We start from the raw sequence: 22,421 nt of genomic DNA on the forward strand, positions 1-22,421 counted from the left end.
GAGTGTTGATAGTTGATCCAAGAAGAATGAAGTCCTTGACAACTTCACACAATCTTTTCTCCATTGATAAGAATGTTATTTATTGGTCCAGTGGTGAGTGTTTTGTTTTCTTGACATTGAGATGCAATCCATACCAAAGGCTGTGCTCTTTGATCGTCATAAGTAAATGTTTCAAGTCCTCTTCACTTTTTATTTGTTCTGGGTGATAAAACAAATAAAAGGTAAATTCACAAAATGCCTAGAAACAAAGGAGAATGAAAACAACATACCAAAATCTTTGGGACATGGCAAAAGCAGTCCCAAAGAGGACAGTTTATTGCAATAAATGCACACATCCAAAAAGAAAGAGCCAAAAAGCAATTGGATTAAAAAACCCCACTATGTATATATATATGATTAATATAAATTAGTAATGATTATATAAGCATGGAGGAAATATAGAAATGACATATAGTGAGTGACTAAAATGGATTACCTGAGTTTGGAAGGATGTTGTGAAATGAGAAGGTAACTATACAGAAAAATAATAGTTTTGAAAAAAGAACTCTTAAAACTCTCTCTAGTATATGAGAATATGGAACAGTAACATGTAAAGTTGCAGATGTGTATATATGTATAAAGCAATAGTATCATAAGACAGGGAGATGTTTATAACAGGGAGATGTTTCCAAGGGTATCTGTGTCTAAGCATCATTCTCATGACAGGGTCTGCCCTGGTTTGAAGTCCTTCCTGGTGTGAATGTAGAATAGCTCTTACAAGTGGGCTGTTCCTGGAGCAAAATGTTCTGCAGGGGCTGGGATGTCAGCAGAGGGCTAGATTTCCTTGCTGTCTCATAGCTCAATCAGGCAGATGGCAAAAGGCCTGAGTCTCAAACTTTGGATGGAAAACAGGATCGGAAACCAGGAGTCTGGGAATTTTAGGCCTAAGCTCTTCCATACCCAGAACTGCCTGCTGTTGACAGTCCTTCCTGCCCAGAGCTGGAACTGGAACTAGAACTGCAGAGTGGGAGGGCTTCTAAGGCCTAAGATGGAGACGACAGGTAGGTAACCTAAAGTAAGGTGGTGAAGCCAGAGAGTGGATTTCTATTTGTTCTTGGGCACAAACAAGTTGTTTAGAGAATACATCTTTACAGAAAAAGAGTTTACAAACCAAAATGGAATGCTCATGAGTTTTTGTTGACTTTCTTTTCTGTTGCTCCCTTTTCCTGTTTCCCCAGCTGGATGTGTGGAGTCTGGTGAAAATGTAACAAATACAACTTATGTTTTCTCCAGGAGAAATCTTAAAAGGTATGCAGCTGAGGAAATATTTCAGACATTTACCCTTTTTGCTTTTGCAGCATAACAGTGTCTTTTTATAAAATTCTGGTTTTCCTTATAGGCCTATTGCTCATCTTCCATGTCCTGGAAAAGCAACACTTGCTGTCCGCTGCTGCCCCGTGTACTTTGAATTAAGACCGATAGCAGAAACAGGTACCTTTAAAATCATGGTCATGCTTTGATGTTTTCGTTCTGAGACAGGTCACCCTAGCGTGTGTGTGTGTGTGTGTGTGTGTGTGTGTGTGTGTGTGTGTGGTCGTGGGGCTGGCGCGGGGGAGGCGGGTGGTGGTGCTAGGGGTAGGTGGCTTAGATTCTTATGGGAAATGGTGAATACCTAGATTTGGTTCCCTTTAGTCACTCTGTAGGGTAAGCATTGGACTGCGAACCAGAAGGTCAGTGGTTTGCTCCTCAAGAGGGAGATGAGGCTTTCTGCTCTCACAAAGATTTATAGCCTTGGAAGCCCTATGCAGGGTTGTTATGAGTCACTCTCAAAATCTGGAACCAAGACTGATGATATTAAAACATGTCAATTTTTTTCTGCCTTATACAGAATACACTTTAATGGAATAAAAGTACTGGTTTTGTTTTTCTAAAGCCAAGTTGAATGTCATTTGCTGTCAGTTTTTGGTTTAATAGATTTGTGCATGAATTGGGTTTGTTGATTTTCCTCTGGTTGCTTTTAAGATTCTTTCTTGATCAGTGACGTTAAGCAGTCTGATTACGATATGCTTTTGGTGTAGTCTTCATGTTTGATGTGCTTGCAGTTTGCTGAGCTTCTTAGGTCTATGAGTTTATCGTTCTTACCAGATTTGGATTTTTTTTGGTCATTTCTACTGGCACTGTGGGTTAATGCGCCAGACTGCAAAGCCATTTGAACTGCAAGGTTGTCGATTCAAGCGCACCAGCTGCTCCTTGGAAACCCCATACAGGGTTGCTATGGGTCGGAATCGACTCGACGGCACTTAACAACAACAACAAAACTCTTTCTTCAGGGACTCCCAGTTATAATTATATTGTTGTTAAGTGCCATTGAGTTGGCACTTACTCAGCAACCTGTATAGGGTTTCTTAAGAGCAGCTGAGGGTTTGAATTGCCAACCTGTGGTTCCAAGCCCAGTGCTTATCCTACAGTGCCGCACCTGGAGTCCTACATATATATTGTTGTTAGGTGCTGTCGAGTCGGTTCCAATCCATGTCGACCCTGTATAGGGTTTCGAAGGAGTGCCTGGTGAGCTTGAACCATTGACCTTTGCTTCAAACCAACTTTGCAGTCTGGCACATTAACCCACAGCGCCACTCCAGGACTCCCCAGATAGATATTTATCAGGCCACTTGAATTATCCTACAGCTCACTGAACTTCTGTGTACTTTTTTTTAAGTTTTTATTGTGAATTTTGTGATAGTTTACATGGGAGACTACCAGCTTTACATTCATACTGTTGCAGTTCATTTAATTGCAATGATTACAATCCCTTCTATGCATCATCAAACAACCAAAGGGTTGTTTGATGCAAGCCTGCAAGCCTGCCCCCCGGCTGCCAGCACACAACCTCTCCCCCTTCCTGAGTCCAGCGTATCCAGCTGCTCCATCTCTCCACGTCATTGTCTCTGCCTCCATCTCTGGCGTCACTGGTTCTTTGGGTAGGGTCCCACACTCTGCTCTTCGCCCTTGATGGTCCCAGGGACCTCCGCTCCTGGACTGCAAAGTCAACAACTCCGCTCCTTTTGTTACAAAACGTCTACCTTTACATTTGCAAGTCAGTCCTGATAGCAGTTATTTACTATTGTACCACAAGAGTCTTATCCCTATCTTCTTTCATCATCCCCATCCAGACAGATTGGAAACCACTCAGTGGAGAGTCTACCTGTTGGGGACCAGCCCTGACAAACTTATTAGGGGACTCTCGAAGGGGGATGTGGAGTTGGCGAAAGGAATCACATGGAGTCACTGGGTTGTGTTGAATCTTGCTTCTTTTTTTTTCTTACTCAATTTTTTCAGTTTCTTATATACCATTACAATACACCATGATCTCATAGTAATTAATTTCTTTAAAGTATAATCTATGCTGTCATTACATTTACTTTTGATTCATGAATCTCCTAGTTACATCAAAGAACATCAAAATATTTTCCTTGATCATTTCACATACTGCTTCCTTATACTCCTTAGTTACCTCGATAACATCTGTTTTTCGTAAGTGACTTTGTTCTTCTCCAATCTTCCTTAAAATGTCAGGTTAACTTTAAAACATGATTCTAAATCTTAACTCCTACTTCTACCCTCACCTATTATTTTCTATAGATTCATTAATTACAACTCACAGGCAAAATATTTTTCCCGAAACCAACCCTACATATTAGTTACTCATAATTGCTTTAAAAACAAGAGTGTAAAAAGTACCTAAAGTTTTATAGTTAAATGAAACAACTTCCCTAATACTAATAATTTCTGTATCCAAAACATCTAGTTAAATTTTTACTTATGTTCCTATGTGTTCCCACAACCCTGGATCATGGTTCAGTTAATTTCTAAAGGTCTTATTGTCTCAAGCTAAAACTATAGAGGATGTTAATTGTAATCTTAAACTTGACCTGGCAGTACTTTAGCTGGTGTGGTTTTTCCTAGTGGTGAAACTATTGTTGCTGTAAAAAGCAATCTTTATAACTATACGTGATTGACTATGGTGTGAAAGTATCTAAATGTAATTTTATTCTTTAATATGATTATAGAAAAAGTTCCCATTAATTAAATAAAAAATGAACCATTCATAAACAGAAAACAAGAACTACGGGGGCCTTTGCATGAGGTTCTCTTTGTGGCTTTGCCAACCAAGGAGACACTCATTGTTGCTTTGCTAAAACAATGAGCTTTTCATGCGCAGGGTCTCACGCCATTCCGTTCCTTGATGGCATGACCCTCGCCATCAGGTTGGAAACCACTCAGTGGAGAGTCTACCTTCCCCTGCACCCTCTGGAACTTGGTTCCCTCTTGAAAGCTTGTAAGCCCGTCATTTCTTGCCTTTGTAGCATACCCATTTTGGGTAGCCAGTGACTAAGTTGCCCATCCCTGTCAACTCTGTGTACTGAAGGGGAATGATCCTCGCTGTAAAGATTTGTTCCTCTTTGGATCTACTACATCCTTAAGTATTGGTCATGTTCATCAAATTGTAGCAGATTACTCTTTTTTTCCTCTTCTTTTTTCTTCTAGTTGAGTTCTGATCATCTGGCCACTGAAGCCAGGTCAAGTGGGTACTGTCTGCAAGTATGGGTGTTCTTGTGCATCTCTCCTCACTTCATATCAGCTGGACGCTTCACTCTCCACTATAGTCCTCTGTGGCTATGTCACTGTCTCTGGGCCCAAGAGTCCCCAGGTCATGGCACACTGCTGGCTATCCAGGTCTCCACCCAGGTTGACAGGAGTCTATTGAACGTGGTCGGACTTAACTCACAACTTCATTTATGTTTTTCCCCAACTTTTCCTTGTCGGTGACCATTTTGGTCACCAGCCAGACCACATGTTTGCTTGTGTATTCCCCTTGAGTCTTAGTGTTGGAAGGGGGTTTGCTCTGAGGAAACCCAACCACTTGCCTTTATGGCTCTTGGGTGAACAACTTGCTTGTTCTTGTAGTAGTCAGTCGGACTGCCGTTACTGTTTTTGATTATTATTGCCGGTCTTTCAAGAAATATCTTCTGTTCTTCCAGCCACTCCAGCCTGGTCTGCTTGTCCTTTCAAGTGGAAATAACCCACCTCAGAAGATTCTGAATGGTGTTCAGGATTCTACATATGGTCTTATGTAATACAGAGGCTCCGCTGGAAGCCTCTTTCACTGGGCAAGTTCTAGCCCCAGTTTAGGTATTCCAGTCAATTAAAGGCTGAAGATGGATTTACAAGCTTTCTATGGTGATATTTCTGGCTATTTCTTTCTTTCCCCCTCAAGTGTCAAAAGACAGTCAAGCATCTTATTATTTTTCCTCTTTTATCCATTCAAACCATGCTTCAGTCCCTGTATCCCAGAGCCCTGCTGTTCCAAGGTTGTACATGCATCATTATTTACCTCTGTCCCACTTAGCCCATGGAAACCTGCCTAACTGTTCTCCCGTCCACCTTGTTTTTCCATTCTCTTCCCCCTTCTTGTGTATTGTCTCCCCCCTCCACACCAGCATCCAAGCTGTCCTGTGTCTGTTCCCTACCTTGTGCTCCACCTACCCCTCCCTCCCCTCACCCTACTCCATACATGCCAGGGATCAGCAAAGATTTTTTTTTCCCCTTTTAGGGTGGGTTCTTTATCTTAATCTTTTACAATAATGGTTCTATGTATGCAGTATTTCTCCTTTTGTAACTGACTAATTTCATCTTCTGTATACTTTTAAAAGGCTTTTCTCATTGTTTTAATTTGGATACTATCTATTGCTGTGCTTCTAGTTCACTCATCTTTTCTTTGGTATAATATGCACATAATCCCATTCGATGGATTTTTCATCTCTAGCATTGCAGTTTCCATATACAAGTTTGATTTGAATACATATCAATTTTCATATCCTTTGTCTCTACTTAACAAGCTCAGCCTTTCCTCTTGCATCTTGAATACAGAATTCAGTAACAGTAGGGCAGGCTTGCAGGGTATGCTCTTTGGGTGTTTGAATGATTGCATATTCATGAGTGTTTTGGTGTACATCAAAAAAACCCCCCAAAAATCCAGAGGAAATAGTAGCAAATACTGTTGAATGATAATGCATGGAGGGGATTGTAATCATTGCAATGAAATGAAATACAATAGAATGAGTGTAAAGCTGATATTCTCCCATGTAAACTATCACTCAATTCACAATAAAAACTTAAGAAGAAAAGAATACAAGGGGCTTCAAAGAGTTTGTGGAAAAGTGGAATGAAAAGATAATGGAAATTTCCCACTAACTCTTTGAAGCCCTTGATATTTTTAAACTATAATCTGGGATGCAGCTAATGACTTGGAAATGTTACTGAATGTGCCACGGGAATTCTCCTAGACTTGTAGCAAGGAGATGCAGATTTGTGTGAGGTGTCAGGGACGTAAGACAACAGGAGTGCGAGAAAGCAGGTTTAATATAAAGTGAAAGTACACTTGAGAGGCGAGTCCATTTCTGAAAGCCCACGAGATAGATTTAAAATGTCCATCTCTGACATTCTCATAGTTCATAGACTTTTCTTCTTTTTGTCTCCTTATTTAGTTATCTTCTACCTGTGGTTGCTGATGGTTATCAGGGCGATAGGGGTGAAGGGTGTTGGATCTGTTCCTCCTTTCCTGCATCCCTGTTCTATCAGAAACATTGTGATTCTTTTGGGTCTTAAGTGAGGTAACAGCAGCATTAGTGTGGGGCTGTAATCCTCACTACTGCAGCAAAATGCTTTGAGTACTCTGATGAGTATCCATTTAACTATGAGGTTTTCCAGTCCTGTTGTTTGGAACATACACTGTCCCTGGTTCTGTGTGAGCGTCAAGGATTATTCTGTTTCTTTCTAGTCATTCTTTCCCCATTGTCAAGAATTTCCCTCACATACATACACTGTAAGAGTCGAGAGGGATTCTGTAGGTGTCTTACTCTCTCTAGCTCCCTGGTACTGCGTCATCTGAATGCCAGCTGCCTTGGCCCTCCTAGCTCTGGCATCCCTGTATGCTGGACACTCTCTGGCCAGTAAGTTGAGGTACTTGGAGGACTTGTCTCATCTGTGTCCCAGTTCTCAGGGTTGTTTGTCCTTTTTTGAAAAAAAGTTTTTATTGTGAGTTGAGTAATACATGGCAGACCATGTATTCAACCTCTGTCCCACTTACCCATTCAACCAAACACAACTTGTTTTACTGTAATGATTACAATCCGCTTTTTTGATGTACACACACACAAACCCACGTAGGAATATATAGTTGTTTAAACAACTAAAGGGCACATTTTGCAAGCTGGCTCCCTGCCCGCCAGCACACAGCCTTTCTCTTTCCATGAGTCTAGAGTCCTCAGATGTTCTCTCTCTCCTTGCCATCACCTCTGCCTCCGACTCTTGGTGTTGCTGTTTCTCTTGTTAGGATCCCACATTCTGCCTATGCTCTTCTCTCTTGCTGGTGCCGGGGCCCTCTGTTCCTGGAATGCAAGATCAACCACTACCCCCCTTTTTGTTACACATCTTCTACCTTTACAATTGTGACGATCATAATTAGTCATGATAACAATTAAATCAACTCATTATTAGATTGACAGAATCCTATTCCCATCTCCTTTCACCTGACCCGTCTAGACAAGATGGAAACTGTTCAGTGGGGATTCTACCTTACCCCATTTACTCTGAAACTAACCTCCTCTTGGAAACTTGTAAGCCAGCCACTTCATGCCTTTATAGCACTCCCCCTTTTTAGGTAGTCAGTGTCTGAGCTGCCTATCCCTATCAACCCTATATACTGAGGGGATAGGCTTGATCCTTGATTTGAAGACTCCTTCCCTCTCGCTTGGTATTTTGTGCTATTACATCTAGAAGATATAGTCAAGTTCATCAAGTTGTAGCAATTTATACTTGCTCCTATGTCAAATTTATCTTCGGGTAGTCGAATTTTGATCATCAAGCTATCCAAGCTAGGTCAAATGGTTGTTTGTCCTTTTTGATTGGCAGTGACTTAAAAAACTGTGGTTTCATATATTTTGTTGATTCTTTAGTTGTTTCTTGTGGGAAAGTAAATCCAGTACTTCATGGCTGGAAGCAGATGCTGTTTTGAACCTTGGAATCCTTTATGTGAATGAATATAATTAACTCAGCAGAGAATGAAGACATAAAATGTTTCTGTTTTATAAGTAACCCTCATTTTTCTTAATGAGGTTCACATGTCTTTTTCACTTTTTCATGATCTCTTTTTTGTACCTCAGGTACTCATGGTTCTTGATTCATGACACCCAGTCCTCTGTGGTCCTACGTAATTGTTAGTTATATATTTGTATGTGTATATCAATAGATAAATACGTGTTATTGTTGTTACGTGCCGTGGAGTCAGTTCTGACCCATAAAGACCCTGTAAAAGGTCCGAGGCTGTAAATCTTTACGGGAGCAGAAAGCCTCATCTTTCTCTCACGGAACAACTGGCAGTTTCAAACTGCTGACCTTAAGGTTCGCAGCCCGATTAGTAACCACTTCGCTACCAGAGCTCCTTAGATAGATAAGTAACAAAATTTAAAATATCTTTGGTAAAGCATCAAACAGGTTTGTTTTCAGTAAAATGACGTCACTTATGTCCCCCAGGAGATGGCAGTTTGGAAGGGATTTGTTTTCTCTGGGAATTTGGTTCCACTTTTCCTTCCTTTGTCCCCTTTTGTCCCTTCCTGCAGACAAGCTGTCCCAAGAGCCAGGCCAGGACCTGATGACCCTGCCCTACCGTGTGGTGTTTGCTGTGGCCTCGGAAGACTCCGTGCTTTTCTATGACACCCAGCAGTCCTTCCCTTTTGGCTACGTGTCTAACATACATTATCACACGCTGAGTGATATTTCCTGGTGAGTAGCTGGCGATACCACCTGCCTGTTGGCAGGGGCTTGTATGTTGCTGTGATGCCGAACAGGTTTCTGCGGAGCTGCCAGAAAAAGACAGACAAGGAAGAAAGATCCGGTGATCTCCTTGTGGAAATCAGCCAGTGAGAGCTCTGTGGAGCACAGCAGTCTGATCATGTTGTGTGTAGGGTTGCCAAGAGTCAAGACCAAACCAAAAATCAGCTAACAAGCCAGTGATGGAGGCAGGTGACTAGAGAAAATATAAGCATGGTAGTTGAGAACAGACCCCTGGGGTAGAGTGTCTTTTATCACTAAAGATGGCCCTTATTTACCAATTTTTTTTTAAAGGAGTCAGCACAAAATGGAAATAGTTTCCCGTAATATTTGCTTCCTGTTTTTGACAGCGGTGGGTTTAGATTTTCCCTATGGCATTCATCTAAAGATATCAGTAAACTGAGGGATGGCTCATGGCTCCCCGGTTGTTTGGAGAATCAGCAGGCCCAGCAGAACTGCCTCCTCGGGAGAAAGCCCACACCTGCAAGGCCATGCTGCCCTGACAGGAAGAACCACAGGAGCACCAGGACTGTCCTGAGGAGGCCATTCCTGCTGTCCGCCCTGAGCCACCTCTTGGTTCCCTGATTTGGTCTCCTTGGTTGACTTGTGTCCAGCCCAAACATTAGCCGAGAGGTCTGACCACTCAGTCTATGGCTTGCTCTTTCTAACTCCCTTTCTGGAGACCCTGAAGAACAGACCATCTTACCTTTACTCCGGTGAACTCTGATACCAGCTAAGGTGTACTTTAGTGATGTAGAGAACTGAGACGGGGCTGGGAAAGGAATGTGTGTGACTAGGGAGTTCACACGAGCCTTTGAGTTAATGGTTCTTCCCCAGTTTTTGCCATCAGGCTTGTGATTTTTGTATGAGTTTCTTGGTGATGCTATGCCGTGTGGTATGTAGGCCTTGTTCACGTGTCTAACGTCTTTCTTCTGTCTTGGGGAACAAGGTCCAGCGATGGAGCCTTCCTGGCCATTTCTTCCACGGACGGTTATTGCTCATTTGTGACATTTGAGAAGGATGAACTTGGAATACCTTTGAAAGAGAAACCAGTTTTGAGCCTGAGAACTCCAGACACAGCAAAGAAAACTAAGAGTCAGATACACCAAGGGTCTTCTCCAGGACCCCGATCGGTTGAGGGAACCCCCACCAGCCGAACCCAGGACCCCAGCAGTCCCAGCACCACCCCTCCTCAGGCCAAGCTGTCTCCAGCCCCACCAGCGGTCAAGGACACGCCCTCAACGACTCCTGGGTCTGCAGAGGAGAAGAAGACCCCGCAGCCCAGCGGTGCTGGCATGAAAGCTCAACCCTCCCGCAGGGTCACACTGAACACGCTGCAGGCCTGGAGCAAGACAGCCCCCCGGTAAGAACTGCTGACACAACAAGAAACTAAGTAAAAACCGAAGCCCCCCCACAGGTGAGAAGTGAGATTCCATACAGGACATATTCATACTGGTGCCAGAGAGAGTCCTTCCCATCAAATCTGAGAGTGCCTCTTTCTGGTATAGAGCCCACCATTGGTCAAGGGTAAACTCCTTCTGTGAGTGGGCTGCACCCTGAGGCCATGCCATTGCCTCTTAGTCCCCTGCTTCCTGGGTGCCTCGGTCTCCAGCCCAGTGCATAGCCTGCCTGCTGAGGCCGTTGTACCTTTACCCTTGTCTGGGAGACGCTGTCTGACTTCTCCCTTGGTGCTGTCTGCCTCCTTTTCTCCCGGCCTCTCTCTGTCTCATTATGGATCAGGTGCTGTCCTCCCTGTTAGCGCACGCACCCCTCAAGGACACAAGGCATGTCCTGGTTGTTGAAAAGAGCTGGATGCAAAACTCTGCTATAAAAGAATGATCAGTATTTTTGAGCTTTCCAAATGCAGAAACCATGTCTGATAGTCTTGTATGTCTCTTCTAGGAGGGCACTCAACACAGTGTTGGCGATAGTAAAACAGGCTTTGAAGCCATTTAGGGTTTAAATTGACCATGGTACATGTGATTGTTTAAATCAGTGTATAAACATAATTCATAGTTACTAAATAAGTAGGTGTGGAGTCCTGGTGTGGCGCTGCGGGTTAATGCACTGGACTGCAAAGCCATTTGAACCGCAAGGTTGGCGGTTCAGGCTCACCAGCTGCTCCTTGGAAACCCTATACAGGGTCGCTATGGGTCAGAACCGACTCGATGGCACTTCACAACAACAACAAATAAGTAGACACTTCAGAGTTCTATTTAATGCCGTGCCTGATGATCAACTGAAATTTTTAAATATTTCCTTCGATAGCTTGAAATTCGGTATCACACAGAGATAGTTCTGACACTAATTTTTCTTCTCTTTTTTTTTTAAATCAGGAGAATTAACTTAATGCCCTTAAAGACAGATACTACATCCAATTCTGCTCCTGCCAGTGCCATTTCCACCCCTTCCACAGAAGAAATGCAATCAGGTAAGTAACAGTCCTGGTGTGGCGCTGTGGGATAAAGCTCTGGACTGCAAGGTCAGTTTGAGCCACAAGGTTGGCAGTTCAAACTCACCAGCTGCTCCTTGGAAACCCTATATAGGGTTGCTGTGAGTCAGAACCGACTCAACAGCTCTTAACAAAAATGATGATGATGACAAGTAATAAGGAGCCCAACTGTTAATAGTTTTACTTGTTAAAGTATCTTCTCTTTGGTTGGTTTGGAAATTAATCCCACCTGATTTCAAGTGAGTTCTGAGACACAAGGGCACATGCTATGAGAGCCTTCACCGAGACTGAACGCCTGCCTGTTTGTGTCTCAGTGGGGAGAGCCTTCCATGAGTGGAAGCAATCACTGAGATGGCGTGTGAGTGGGTTCAGGAGATGGACAAGTTTGGATCCAGGTTTCTCAGCCTCAGAACTATTGACATCAAGGAGCCCTGGTTGCATAGTGGGTTACGTGAAGGGCTGCTAACTGCAAGGTCGTCAACAGTTCGATTCTGCCAGCAGTTCTGTGGGAGAAAGATGGGATTTTCTGCTCCCTCCCCTAAAGATGGACAGTCTCAGAAATACTATGCGGGGGTCTCTAAGTTGGAATTGACTTGGCTACGTACAATCCCTACCACCATCACTGTTGACATTGGACTGGATAATTCATTGTTACAGGGGCTGTGTGCTGTACATTATAGGATTTATAGCAGCATTCCTGACAACCTAAAATGCCTCCAGACATTGCTAGATGTCCTTGGGGTGCAAAATCACTCCCTCCATTTTAGGACCCACTGGCATCAGTCTTTCCCCTTGAATCAACATAGGAACTTGTCAACAGTTGGGTTCCTTATCATCGCACTAAATTTATTTTGTAAAGCTCAGCTCTGAATTGAAAGTATTTATTCGCAAACTTTGTTTCTTTGTTTCAGAGATACCTGGAGACCCTCAGTGCTGTGAACCAAAACCAAAACATCCCAGGCTTGGGGAAATCAATGACAGTACCCCAGTTTTGGATCCTTGATGAGACCTGACCTCTGATCAGTCTGGGACACCCCCCACCCCCCTGCCCACATGCTCAGAGAGGCTGTACTGAAGACACTGGGACTAGTGGCACACTGGAGCTTGTGAATTGGTTCCTGTAATAGAAAATACACACGTACTGATTTTCTGCCAGAAATACGTTTGCCTATTGTATTCAGCATACATAGTTTTTATTGTGGCCAAACATATGTAACAGATAGTCCGGTACAGTAGTCTGTACCTGTACCACTCAGGGACACTGATGATGCTTGTCGTGTTATGCGACCTTCACCACTGTCGGTTCCAGATTCCTATCCCCCTTAGAAGAAGCTCAGTGTCCCCTGGAACATCAGTCTCTGTTTCCCTCCCATCCCTGCGGCCACTAATAAGATTTGCTCTCTAGACATTTGCCTATTTCCTATCAGTGGGGCCATACAAGAGCTGCCCTTTTGTGACTGACTTACTTCACTCAGCATGTTTTCAAGGTTCATCCATGTTGTAGTGTACATCAGGATTTCATTTCTCTCGAAGGCTGAGGACGATTTTATGGTACATATACTGCGCTTTGTTTATCTATTCACCTTGTGATGGCCCTTTAGGCTGTTCACTTCTTTTGGCTGTGCCTAATAATGCTGCAGTCAACATTGGTGTTCAGTATACCATTTTGTTTTTTTTTTACTTCTTCAGTAAGTTTTTTGTTATAATGAGTGCTCTGGAATGATCAGAGTTTCTTCTAATAGCTTTCATTTGTAATCTCTGTACTAACATGGTGGATGTGAGCTGTCTTACAAAATACAAAGATATGAAGGAATTTTTTTCTTATGTCTGATGTGCAATAAATGGAGATCTGGTTTGGTACAGCTGAAGATAACCTAACTTAAAGCTGTAATATTCAGGGGGTGTCCAGGACACTTTCATTCAATCTCATTTTCAGGTGGTGGTGCGTAGCCAGGCAAAGAAAACAACTTCCCATTGACTTTGACACATAGGCTATTGGGATAATTATCTTCTTGAGGACAGTTTGTCTCTGCCAGGCAAAGTCTTAGCTGAACGTGTGTAATCTCTCCTTCCACCTGGCAAAAAAATCCCTGGAAATGCATCTTTCTCTAACTTGTTGATGTGTCAGAGCAAAAATAAAAAACTTCTCTTAAAATCGGTAAATACTGCTTTGAACTAAACTTGTGGACTTGATGAGAACATCAAGGACATCATAAAAGGGCAGGGTTTCTAACTGCTCATCAGGATGGACAGGAGGGATTGGGGAAGTGGCTGTGTTTAGATGGGACATTTAAAATCCTTTCATAGGAAAATAGATTTACCCATTAGTCTCTAGTCAGCTAAATTTATTTTCATTTTGGGGATGTGAACATTTGAATAGTCTAAACCATCTTTTTGAACCATCTTTTTGATGAGCTTGTTAAACTAGCATTTCAGTATTATTTAGTGAGAACATCAGTAGTTAATCCTCTGTTGAAATACTTATGTGGAATTCCTCCTGTGTCACTGTAGGATAAGCACTGAAATGCAAACTGCAAGGTCGGTAGTTCAAACCCACTAGCCACTCCTCAGTATAGGAAACCCTATACAGTTTTCTATGAATTAAAACCAACTCAGTGGCACTTAATAACAACAACAGATAGCTATAGACACTTTATGAGTGGTGGTGGTGGTTATGTGTTGTGGAGTTGGTTCTGACTCATAACGACCCCCCTGTACAGGGTTTCCGAGGCTGTAAATCTTTATGGGAGCAGAAAGCCTCATCTTTCTCCACGGAATAACTGGTAGTTTCGAACTGCTGACTTTAAGGTTCACAGCCCGATTCCACTATGTACCCTTTCTAAAGTTGAAATTGGGAAGAGGTGAAAAATAATTTGAGGCTTATTCTGTTCAATTTTATAATGTTTGAAGTGATGGTCCACTTCTAATTGGTAATTTTTGAGGTTATAATTTTCTGAATCTAAGGGTAACAGTGTTCATCCTAGAAAGTTAGTGAACCACAATGAATTAAAAACAGGTTGAGAGATGGAGAGTTGCCTAAAAGTAACTGGTTAATATTTTGACATTTTCTTTGCATTATTATTATTTTTGAGAGAGTTGAGATTATACTTGAGATACAATGTTGTATCCTAGTAGTTTAACTTTTAAAATAGATTTTTCAAAGAAAAAAAGCAAAAAAAAAAAAGTAACTTTACATAGCAATTTGTCTCGGCTTTTGCTTTCTTGGGCCCCTGGGATAGCATTTTGTCTTTTTCTATTAGGAGTGAAAACAGGAATTATGGGGTAAGATGTGATGTTGGTGGCCCAGTGAGGCAGCTACACACATCTGGAGCCTTTAGCTGAGGGAGCTCATGGGGGATGTGGAGCAAGGTTCTCTGACAGCTGCATTGGAGCTCCATGGAGGAGGGATGTGCCACCTGGCCCTAGTAATGCTTGCTGTCCAGCGTCCTGTAAGTAAGGGGCTCTCTATCAGGTAAGTCTCTGCTATGACCCAGGTGAAGAATGGAAGAACGCATTCTAAGTTGGCAGTACCGGGGCCCGTAACTGGAAAGAAGCATCAACTACTGCCTAACCCTGAACCTAGAAAGCCACAAAGACTTTGCCCCCCTTGAGAAGGGAGGATGGCAGACTGGAAGTAATTTACAATGTAGATATAATTGGAAGGTGAATACATACATACTTGTAATATTGTGAATGCCAGGTTATATTTAAAATGAAAATGACAAAGTCTCCGTTTTGAATAGTAGTAAACACGGCTGCTGACTGAAAGGTTGGAAGGTTTGAGTTCACCCAGAGGTACCTTGGAAGAAAGGCCTGGCAATGTGCTACTGGAGGTCTTTACGGAGCACAGGTCTGCTCTGATGTGTGAGGTTGCCATGATTCCAGTGCTCTCTCAATGACAACTGGACAACTGGAGACTGAGCAGGGAGTGGGCCAGCTTCCCTGTCTGACTCCAGTGGAGAAACAAGGCTGGGCTTTACGAACCTGTCTTGGGCAGCAATAATAGATTGGGGGTGGGAGGCAGAGTGTGCATTTGTAGAAATGGGGGGCTGCTTGTTAATTGTCATCCTTGAGAATAAATGACTAAATGGCCAGTGAGAGACAAGGTGATGTCACTTTATGGTTATGATCTAAAGTCACCTGCTCCCATCTGGGTTTTTTACTGTTGTTTAGTGCCATGGAGTGGGTTTCGACTCATAGTAACTATATAGGATCGCTATGGGTCGGAACCAACTTGATGGTGCTGTTTAACAACAACAGCCCAGTAGAACTGGGGGAAGAAGGACAACTGACCATGTGAACCCTGGAACCTGGCAGTGAGAAGACAGATGGAGGCTGTGGGGGTGGGGCAGGGTGTGTTTACCTCCTCTGGTTCTAAAGCGGAAACCAGACATGAGTGTGCTGCAGGGGCAGGGGGCACCAGCACAGGGGGTTAGGAGCAGGGTCGCATTCAGTCCTCGACCCTGCCTTGTGCTGTTTGTTGAAAGCAGCACATCTGCTCAGGAGTGGTACCGCTGACTTCCTACAAATCATTTCTAATGTGGACAGGTCTGCAGTCCTTGCCTTTCGGTACTTCATGTGGGGAGAGCCAGGGAGCCGGGGGTCAACTGGTCCATCCCCTTTCTCAACCCAAAGTCTTCCAATCCTCTGAGGATCTCCCATTTTTGTGTTATTTTGCTATATTCCATTCTCTGCTGTCTCTCACCTGGTATGTGTGTGTGTGTGTGAGAGAGAGAGAAGTAATAAGGAATAAGTCTCCTTTCAGCTCTGAAATCTTTTGACTTTGCCTGTTGTGGCAGGTAGAGAAGGGAGAGGACAGGAAGGAGAACTCTAATGGAAGCTGCTGGTAGGTCAATCCGAGGATGTTTTCCCCTTTCTGAGGTAAGGGAGGTCTGTGTTCATGTAATGAGCCTCAGTGGCCACTGGAGAGCACTGTGGTGCTGCCTGTGCTTAACCGTGTCCCCCAGGCCTACAGCCTCTGCTCCCTGAGTGAGCAGGGTCCCTGCTAGAGTGGCTTTTGGTACTGGCCTGACCTTGCGTGAAGCAATTGTCAACTTTTTTTCTGGCTGGGGGTGGGGTTGGATGGGGAGTGGGTAGCGGAGAGAATTTGGAAAGTAATACATAAACGTTCATTTGTTCATTTGTTGCTACACACTCAGGAACAAAACAAGATAAAATTCTCTGCCTCTTGCAGTCTATGTTCTGCTTGAAGGAGACCAGCAATAGACGGCGTGATATAATATTGTTGTTAACTGCTGTCGAGTCAGTTCCCACCATAATTAGTTCCAAGGAGCGGCTGGTGAACTTGAACTATTGACCTTTTGGTTCAAACTATTTTTGAGTCCAGTGCATTAACCCACAGCAACACACCAGGACTCTGATACAATCTTATGGATTAGTTGTGGAGAGTTCTGGTGTGGTGCTATAGGATAAGCACTCGTCCACAAGGTCAGTTTGAACCTCAAGGTCTGTGGTTCAAACTCACCAGCTGCTCCTTGGAAACCCTTTAAAGAGTCACTATGAGTTGGAACTGTCTCGACCGCACTTAACCACATGGAAGACTACGGAGTCCTGGTGTGGCACTTAGGATAAGCACTGGACTACTTACCACAAGGGTAGTTCAAATCCACCAGCCTCTCTGTAGGATTGCTCAGTCAGAACTGAGTTGACGGCACTTAACAATAACAACATGGAAGAAATAGAAGCCCTGGTGGTTCTGTAGGATAAGCACTGAACTGCTAACAGCAATGTTGGCAGTTCAAACCTACCAGTTTCTCTGTAGGGGAAAGGTGAGGTTTTCTACTCCCGTAAAGTTTTACAGCCTCGGAAACCCTATCTAGCTAGGGTCGCTCTGAGTTGGAGTCTACTCCAAGGCACTGTGTTTGCTTTTGGGATGGAAGAAACAGATAAGTGGAGTTTCTAGGAGGGCTGGGTTGTAGGATAGGCTACAATGAGAAATAAAGCAAGGGGGCCTTTTTTTTTAAAAAAAAACAAAACAAAACAAAACTTTTTTATTGTGAGTTGAGTGAAGGTTTACAGAGCAGATCATCAATTTTACATTCAACAAATCATATATTTTGCTTCATGACATGGTTTACAATCCCCTCCATGTACCAACAGTTAACAGCAGTTACCTCTATTCACTTTAACCACTGCATACCTCCCTGTGTCTCCTGCCACCCCCTGCTTTCCTCTGCTGACCTCCCTCCAGTTGTATATTTTCTGCCCCATCACCCATGTCAATATGTGTCTACTTTTCAGCATATATATAATTTCCTCCTCTTCCCCAAACCATCATAGATTGTTTCTTTTATCAAGAAATAAAACAAAACAAACCCCCCTTTTTTTAATGTATGGAAAAAACCTCCCAAGAATATATAATCATTTGAGCAAACAAAGGGCACGTTCTGGAAGCCAGCCTCCTGGCTGCCAGCACATAGCCTTTCTCTTTCCATGTGTCCAGAGTCCTCAGCTGCTCTCTCTCTCCATGTCCTCATCTCTGCCTCCATCTCTGGTGTCGCTGCTTCTCTCGATAGGATTCCACATTTTGCTCATGCTCTTCTCTCTTGATGGTCCTAGGTCCTCTGTTCTTGGAATGTAAGACTAACTACTCCCCTCTTTTTGTTACACAACTTCTACCTTTATAGTTGTGACAATTGTAATTAGGTATGAACAATTAGTATTGAATCAAATAAGCCCTATCCCCATCTCCTTTCACCAGACCTGACTAGACAAGATGAAAAGTATTCAGTGGGGATTCTACCTTCCCCTGCACACTCTGAAACTAAACTCCCTCTTGAAAACTTGTAAGCCAGCCACTTTGTGCTTGTAAGTGCCCCCTGCCCCCATTTTAGGTAGCCAGCGTCTGAGTTGCCTGTCCCTATCAATCCTGTGTACAGAGGGGATAAGATTGATACTTGATGTGAAGACTCCTTCCCTCTCGGTTGGTTCTTTGAGCTACTACATCCGTAAGTATAGTCAAGTTCATCAAATTTTAGCAATTTACATTTGCTTCCTTTTTCAAATTTCTTTATCTTCCTTCAGTTGAGTTCTGATAATCAACCCATCGAAATTAGGTTAAATGGGTACTATCTGGAGCTCTGGTAGCGAAGTGGTTACGAATCGGACTGCGAACCTCAAGGTTAGCAGTTGGAAACTACCAGCTGTTCTGTGGGAGAAAGATGAGGCTTTCTGCTCCTGTAAAGATTTTGTTGTTGTTGTTGTTATGTGCCGTGGAGTCGGAACTGACTCATAGCGACCCTGTACAGGGTTTCCGAGGGTGTAAATCTTTACGGGAGTAGAAAGCCTCATCTTTCTCCCGCGGAGCAGCTGGTAGTTTCGAACTGCTGACCTTGCGGTTCACAGCCCGAGCCTTTGGAAACCCTGTATAGACTGGGTTGCTATGAGTTGGAACTGACTCCATGGCATATAACCACCTTCTGCAAGTTTGGGCATTCTTGTGTGTCTCCAAGGGGGTTTTCTTAAGAAGGTTGAAACAGAACACAGGAGGTATCAGATTGGGGGGTTCAGCTTTTCCAGGAGCACAATATTATTTTCAACTCAGGGATCTGATACATTCTATATGCAGGTTGGGTGTTTTGGTCCACTGGACTCAGGCTAAGATCCCTGAGTGTTACAAGTCATTTGTGATAGATTGCTAACCTAAAGGTTCACCAGCACCATGGAAGAAAGGCCTGGTGATCTGCTTCCATCAAGATCACAGCTGAGCAAACCCTCTGGGGCCCGGTTCTGCTTGGACACAAGGTTGTCATGAGTTGGAATGGACTCCTTGGCAATGGGTTTTGGTTTGCTTATTTTGTTGTTATTAGCAGCTGAACTGTTAGGTGTTGGTGTGGCATAAGGTGTTCTCATCAATTTGGCCTCTACAACTTTCTCCTACCTTGGCCCCACAAATAAGCTCTACCTGGAGAGGCAAATGCTTTCACTTGCATCCCTTACAGAAGTGCTATTTTTGATTCACGTTTTGGCCCTGAGCGATGTGTGAAGCGATGAGTACCAATCACCCTTTCAGGGTGTGGTGACCAGTGCTTGGCAACCATTGATAAACCAACCCTTCTTTCTGAATGTCCAGGACTACTTGATGTCTACTCTTGTCACATAACAGGTCTCAATGGCAACAAGTCGTTGAACTAACTCTGGACCTTTCTGCCCTTTTTGAAGAGTTGTCAGGACGGAGGAGAAATGCATGCTTGGACATTACCTGGAATGAGGTAAGCGAGGTATCAGCCCCTCCAGTTCTCCTCCCCCCCACCCCCACCCACTCTCTTCTCTGCTGTCTGCTCCTTCCACCAAGTACATGGACCTGGATCTGCACTTGTGCCTCCCAGCCTGACTGCATGTGCTTACCTGTGGAGCTTCAAAAACCCAACTCAGCCCAAGTGTCCAGCAACAATAGATAAACCAAATGTGGTCTACCCATATACTGGGGTATTACTGAGCCGGGAAAAACAATGGGCTTCTGATACATGCCTCCCCCTGGTGAACCTTGAGAAAGTGTTGTGCTTCGTGAAGTAACCAGCCGTAAAATGATAAATATTGTATGGATCCACTTGGCCTAATACAGAGGGTTGAAAGAGGATTTGTGGTTATTGGGGGCTTAGTGCGTATTGAGTTTCTGTTTGGGGTAATGGTGACTTTTGGAAATAGGTAGTAGCTCTGATGGTTGTGCAACATTGTGAGAGTAATTAATGCTACTGACGTATACACTTAAAAATGGCTACAATGACAAACTGTTATATATATTTTGCCACTAGAATTTTTTTTGAAGGTTATATCTAATTAAAAAAAAAGAATTAAAAGTAAACTCAACTTAAGTCCTGGCTTCACTCAGACCTCACATGGGGCGAGGGGGTGGTTACAGGCAGATGAGTGTGAAAACCTCTGCAGGTGACTCAGTGGGAGAGGTTTGAGGGGAGTAACATGTGTTTGAGCTTTCTGATTCCGAGAAGAGCATCTGCATTCAGCTACCCAAGAGGCTGAATCGTAAGGAAAACGTCACCCCCCTTCAGAATCACGCTGTGGTTTACTGGAGCCACCCCAAGAGCTAGTCCCACACAGGCCTGGCCCTGGCTGTGAACCGCGAATAGGGGAACTCTTGAGTCATGATGCCTAATGGAGAAGTAAGTTCTTGAATATGCCACTAGGGGGCAATATTGCCAGTCTCTAACTTCACGATCAAATTTATTAACATGATGAATTTTTGTTAATACTTTGGAAATACTTACTAAATCCCATCGTTACTGAAGTTGTTGTTGGGTACCATTGAGTGGATGCTGACTCATAGTGATTCCATGGGACACAGTAGATCAGCCCCTTAGTGTTTCTTAGGCTGTAAATGTTTATGGAAGCTGGCTTGTGAGCAGCTAGTGGGTTCAAATCACCAACCTTTAGGTTACCTGCATTGTATGTGTTTGCCCACCATGCCACATATGACGGAACTATTAGGTGGACCTGTATGAACTGCTGAAGATAGGTGATCAAGGACTATAAGAGCAAAGACTATGTAACAGATCAGCTGATCCTATATGTACACTGTGTGTGCCCTTACAAGCACAAGCTATCTAGAAGTTACACACAAAAAGGAGCCATGGTGGTAAAGGGGTTAAAGTGTGTGGAGGTTCAGGGTCGGAGGTTCAAGCCTATCAGCTTTCTCTGTGGGAGAAAGATGAGGCGGTGTACACCTGTATGGATTTGCAGCCTTGGAAATCCTCCAGGACAGTTCTACTGTGTCTACTCAGGTCACGCTGAGTTAACATGAACTTGACAGTAATGACTTTGCCTTTTTGATAACCAGTACATATGTTTATTAAACTAAATAAAAATATTAAAATGTCCATTTGTTCTTGATATGACCATTTGTAAGACATCAGAAGTCTAGATTCCCTGGGGGTGGTGGTGATAGTACAAACGGTTTGAATTCAACTGCTAACCTAAACCTTGGTGGCTGGACCTCACCCAATGATGCTGTGGAAGAAAAGTCTGGTGATCCTCCTCTGTAAATATTACAGTAAAAACAACAACAACCCCATGGAGCAGTTCTATTCTATACCACACGGAGTCCTCATAAATGGGCAGCCTGCTTGACACCAAATCACAGCAACAACAATGTAACTGTCAGTTATCTGGAACATTATTCACAACATGCAGTGGTTAGTGATCGCTCCTCCACCAGGTGGCTCCTCCTGATGGCCCCTCCTCCCTGCCTGTTCTCTTTCTCTCTCCCAAGCCTCTCTTTCCTGAGCCCATGTCTCATCCCTGGCATCTGTCCCCATTACTGTCCTACTCAGAGCCTGACCAGTCCCTCCGGATTGACACATAACAGCAGGAGTGTAGCAGACCTGGTTGTTGGTTACAGTGGCATTTCTGTGTGTAGCTTTTGCCCTGTCCTTTTGATTTCTACAAAATCATCAAACCCCTACATTTGGACTTGAGCTGTCTCCTAATCCTGAGTGCTGATGGGTCTGACATGCTGCCTTGCTGACCAGGTGACCTGTCCTCAGCAGTGACCCTGTCAGCTCAGACTCCCTGCACAGGAGTCGGTGTGGAGGAGCAGTGAGTGGGTTGTCCTTGATGGTGATCAGTAAGGCAAGTGATTGTGGGATTCTCCCTACCCACATGGCAGTGTGTGTGTAGAAAGTGAAGGGGCAGTGGGAAGAGCATCCTGGTGGATTAAAACAGCAGGACTTAGAGTTCCAATTGCTAAACTGTATGACTTTGCACAAGGAGCTCTGGTAGTGTAGGGGTTACAAATCGGGCTGTGAATCGCAAGGTCAGCAGTTCGAAACTACCAGCTGCTCTGCAGGAGAAAGATGAGGCTTTCTGCTCCTGTAAAGACTTACAGCCTCAGAAACCCTGTTCAGGGTTGCTATGGGTCGGAACCGACTCGATGGCACTTAACAACAACAACATGACTTTGCACATTTTACTTCACCTCGCTAGGCCTCAATGTCCCCGTCTGTAAAATGGGGGTTCAGCACTTGCTTCATATGGTGGTTAAAGGATTAAATGAGATATGTAACTTTCTCTTAAACTGAGAGTTCAATATTCTTTTTAAAAAATTAATACATTTGAATTTGTCTTT

The 22,421-nt window shown here is 43.6% G+C and overlaps 1 protein-coding gene across 1 annotated transcript in view; it reads left to right on the forward strand.

The window, feature by feature from the left end:
• The window catches only part of CHAF1B (chromatin assembly factor 1, subunit B (p60)), a 42,445-nt gene that overhangs the window by 19,755 nt on the left and 269 nt on the right, over window positions 1-22,421 (forward strand). Inside the window, exons 8-13 of the mRNA XM_006862605.1 lie at window positions 1,218-1,287; window positions 1,379-1,470; window positions 8,679-8,820; window positions 9,818-10,231; window positions 11,205-11,299; window positions 14,581-14,602. Coding sequence (XP_006862667.1) covers window positions 1,218-1,287; window positions 1,379-1,470; window positions 8,679-8,820; window positions 9,818-10,231; window positions 11,205-11,299; window positions 14,581-14,602 — 835 coding nt within the window. The remainder of the gene's footprint in view (window positions 1-1,217; window positions 1,288-1,378; window positions 1,471-8,678; window positions 8,821-9,817; window positions 10,232-11,204; window positions 11,300-14,580; window positions 14,603-22,421) is intronic.

Source organism: Chrysochloris asiatica, unplaced genomic scaffold (genome assembly GCF_000296735.1).
Source record: "Chrysochloris asiatica unplaced genomic scaffold, ChrAsi1.0 scaffold00049, whole genome shotgun sequence".
Taxonomy (NCBI): Eukaryota; Metazoa; Chordata; class Mammalia; order Afrosoricida; family Chrysochloridae; genus Chrysochloris; species Chrysochloris asiatica.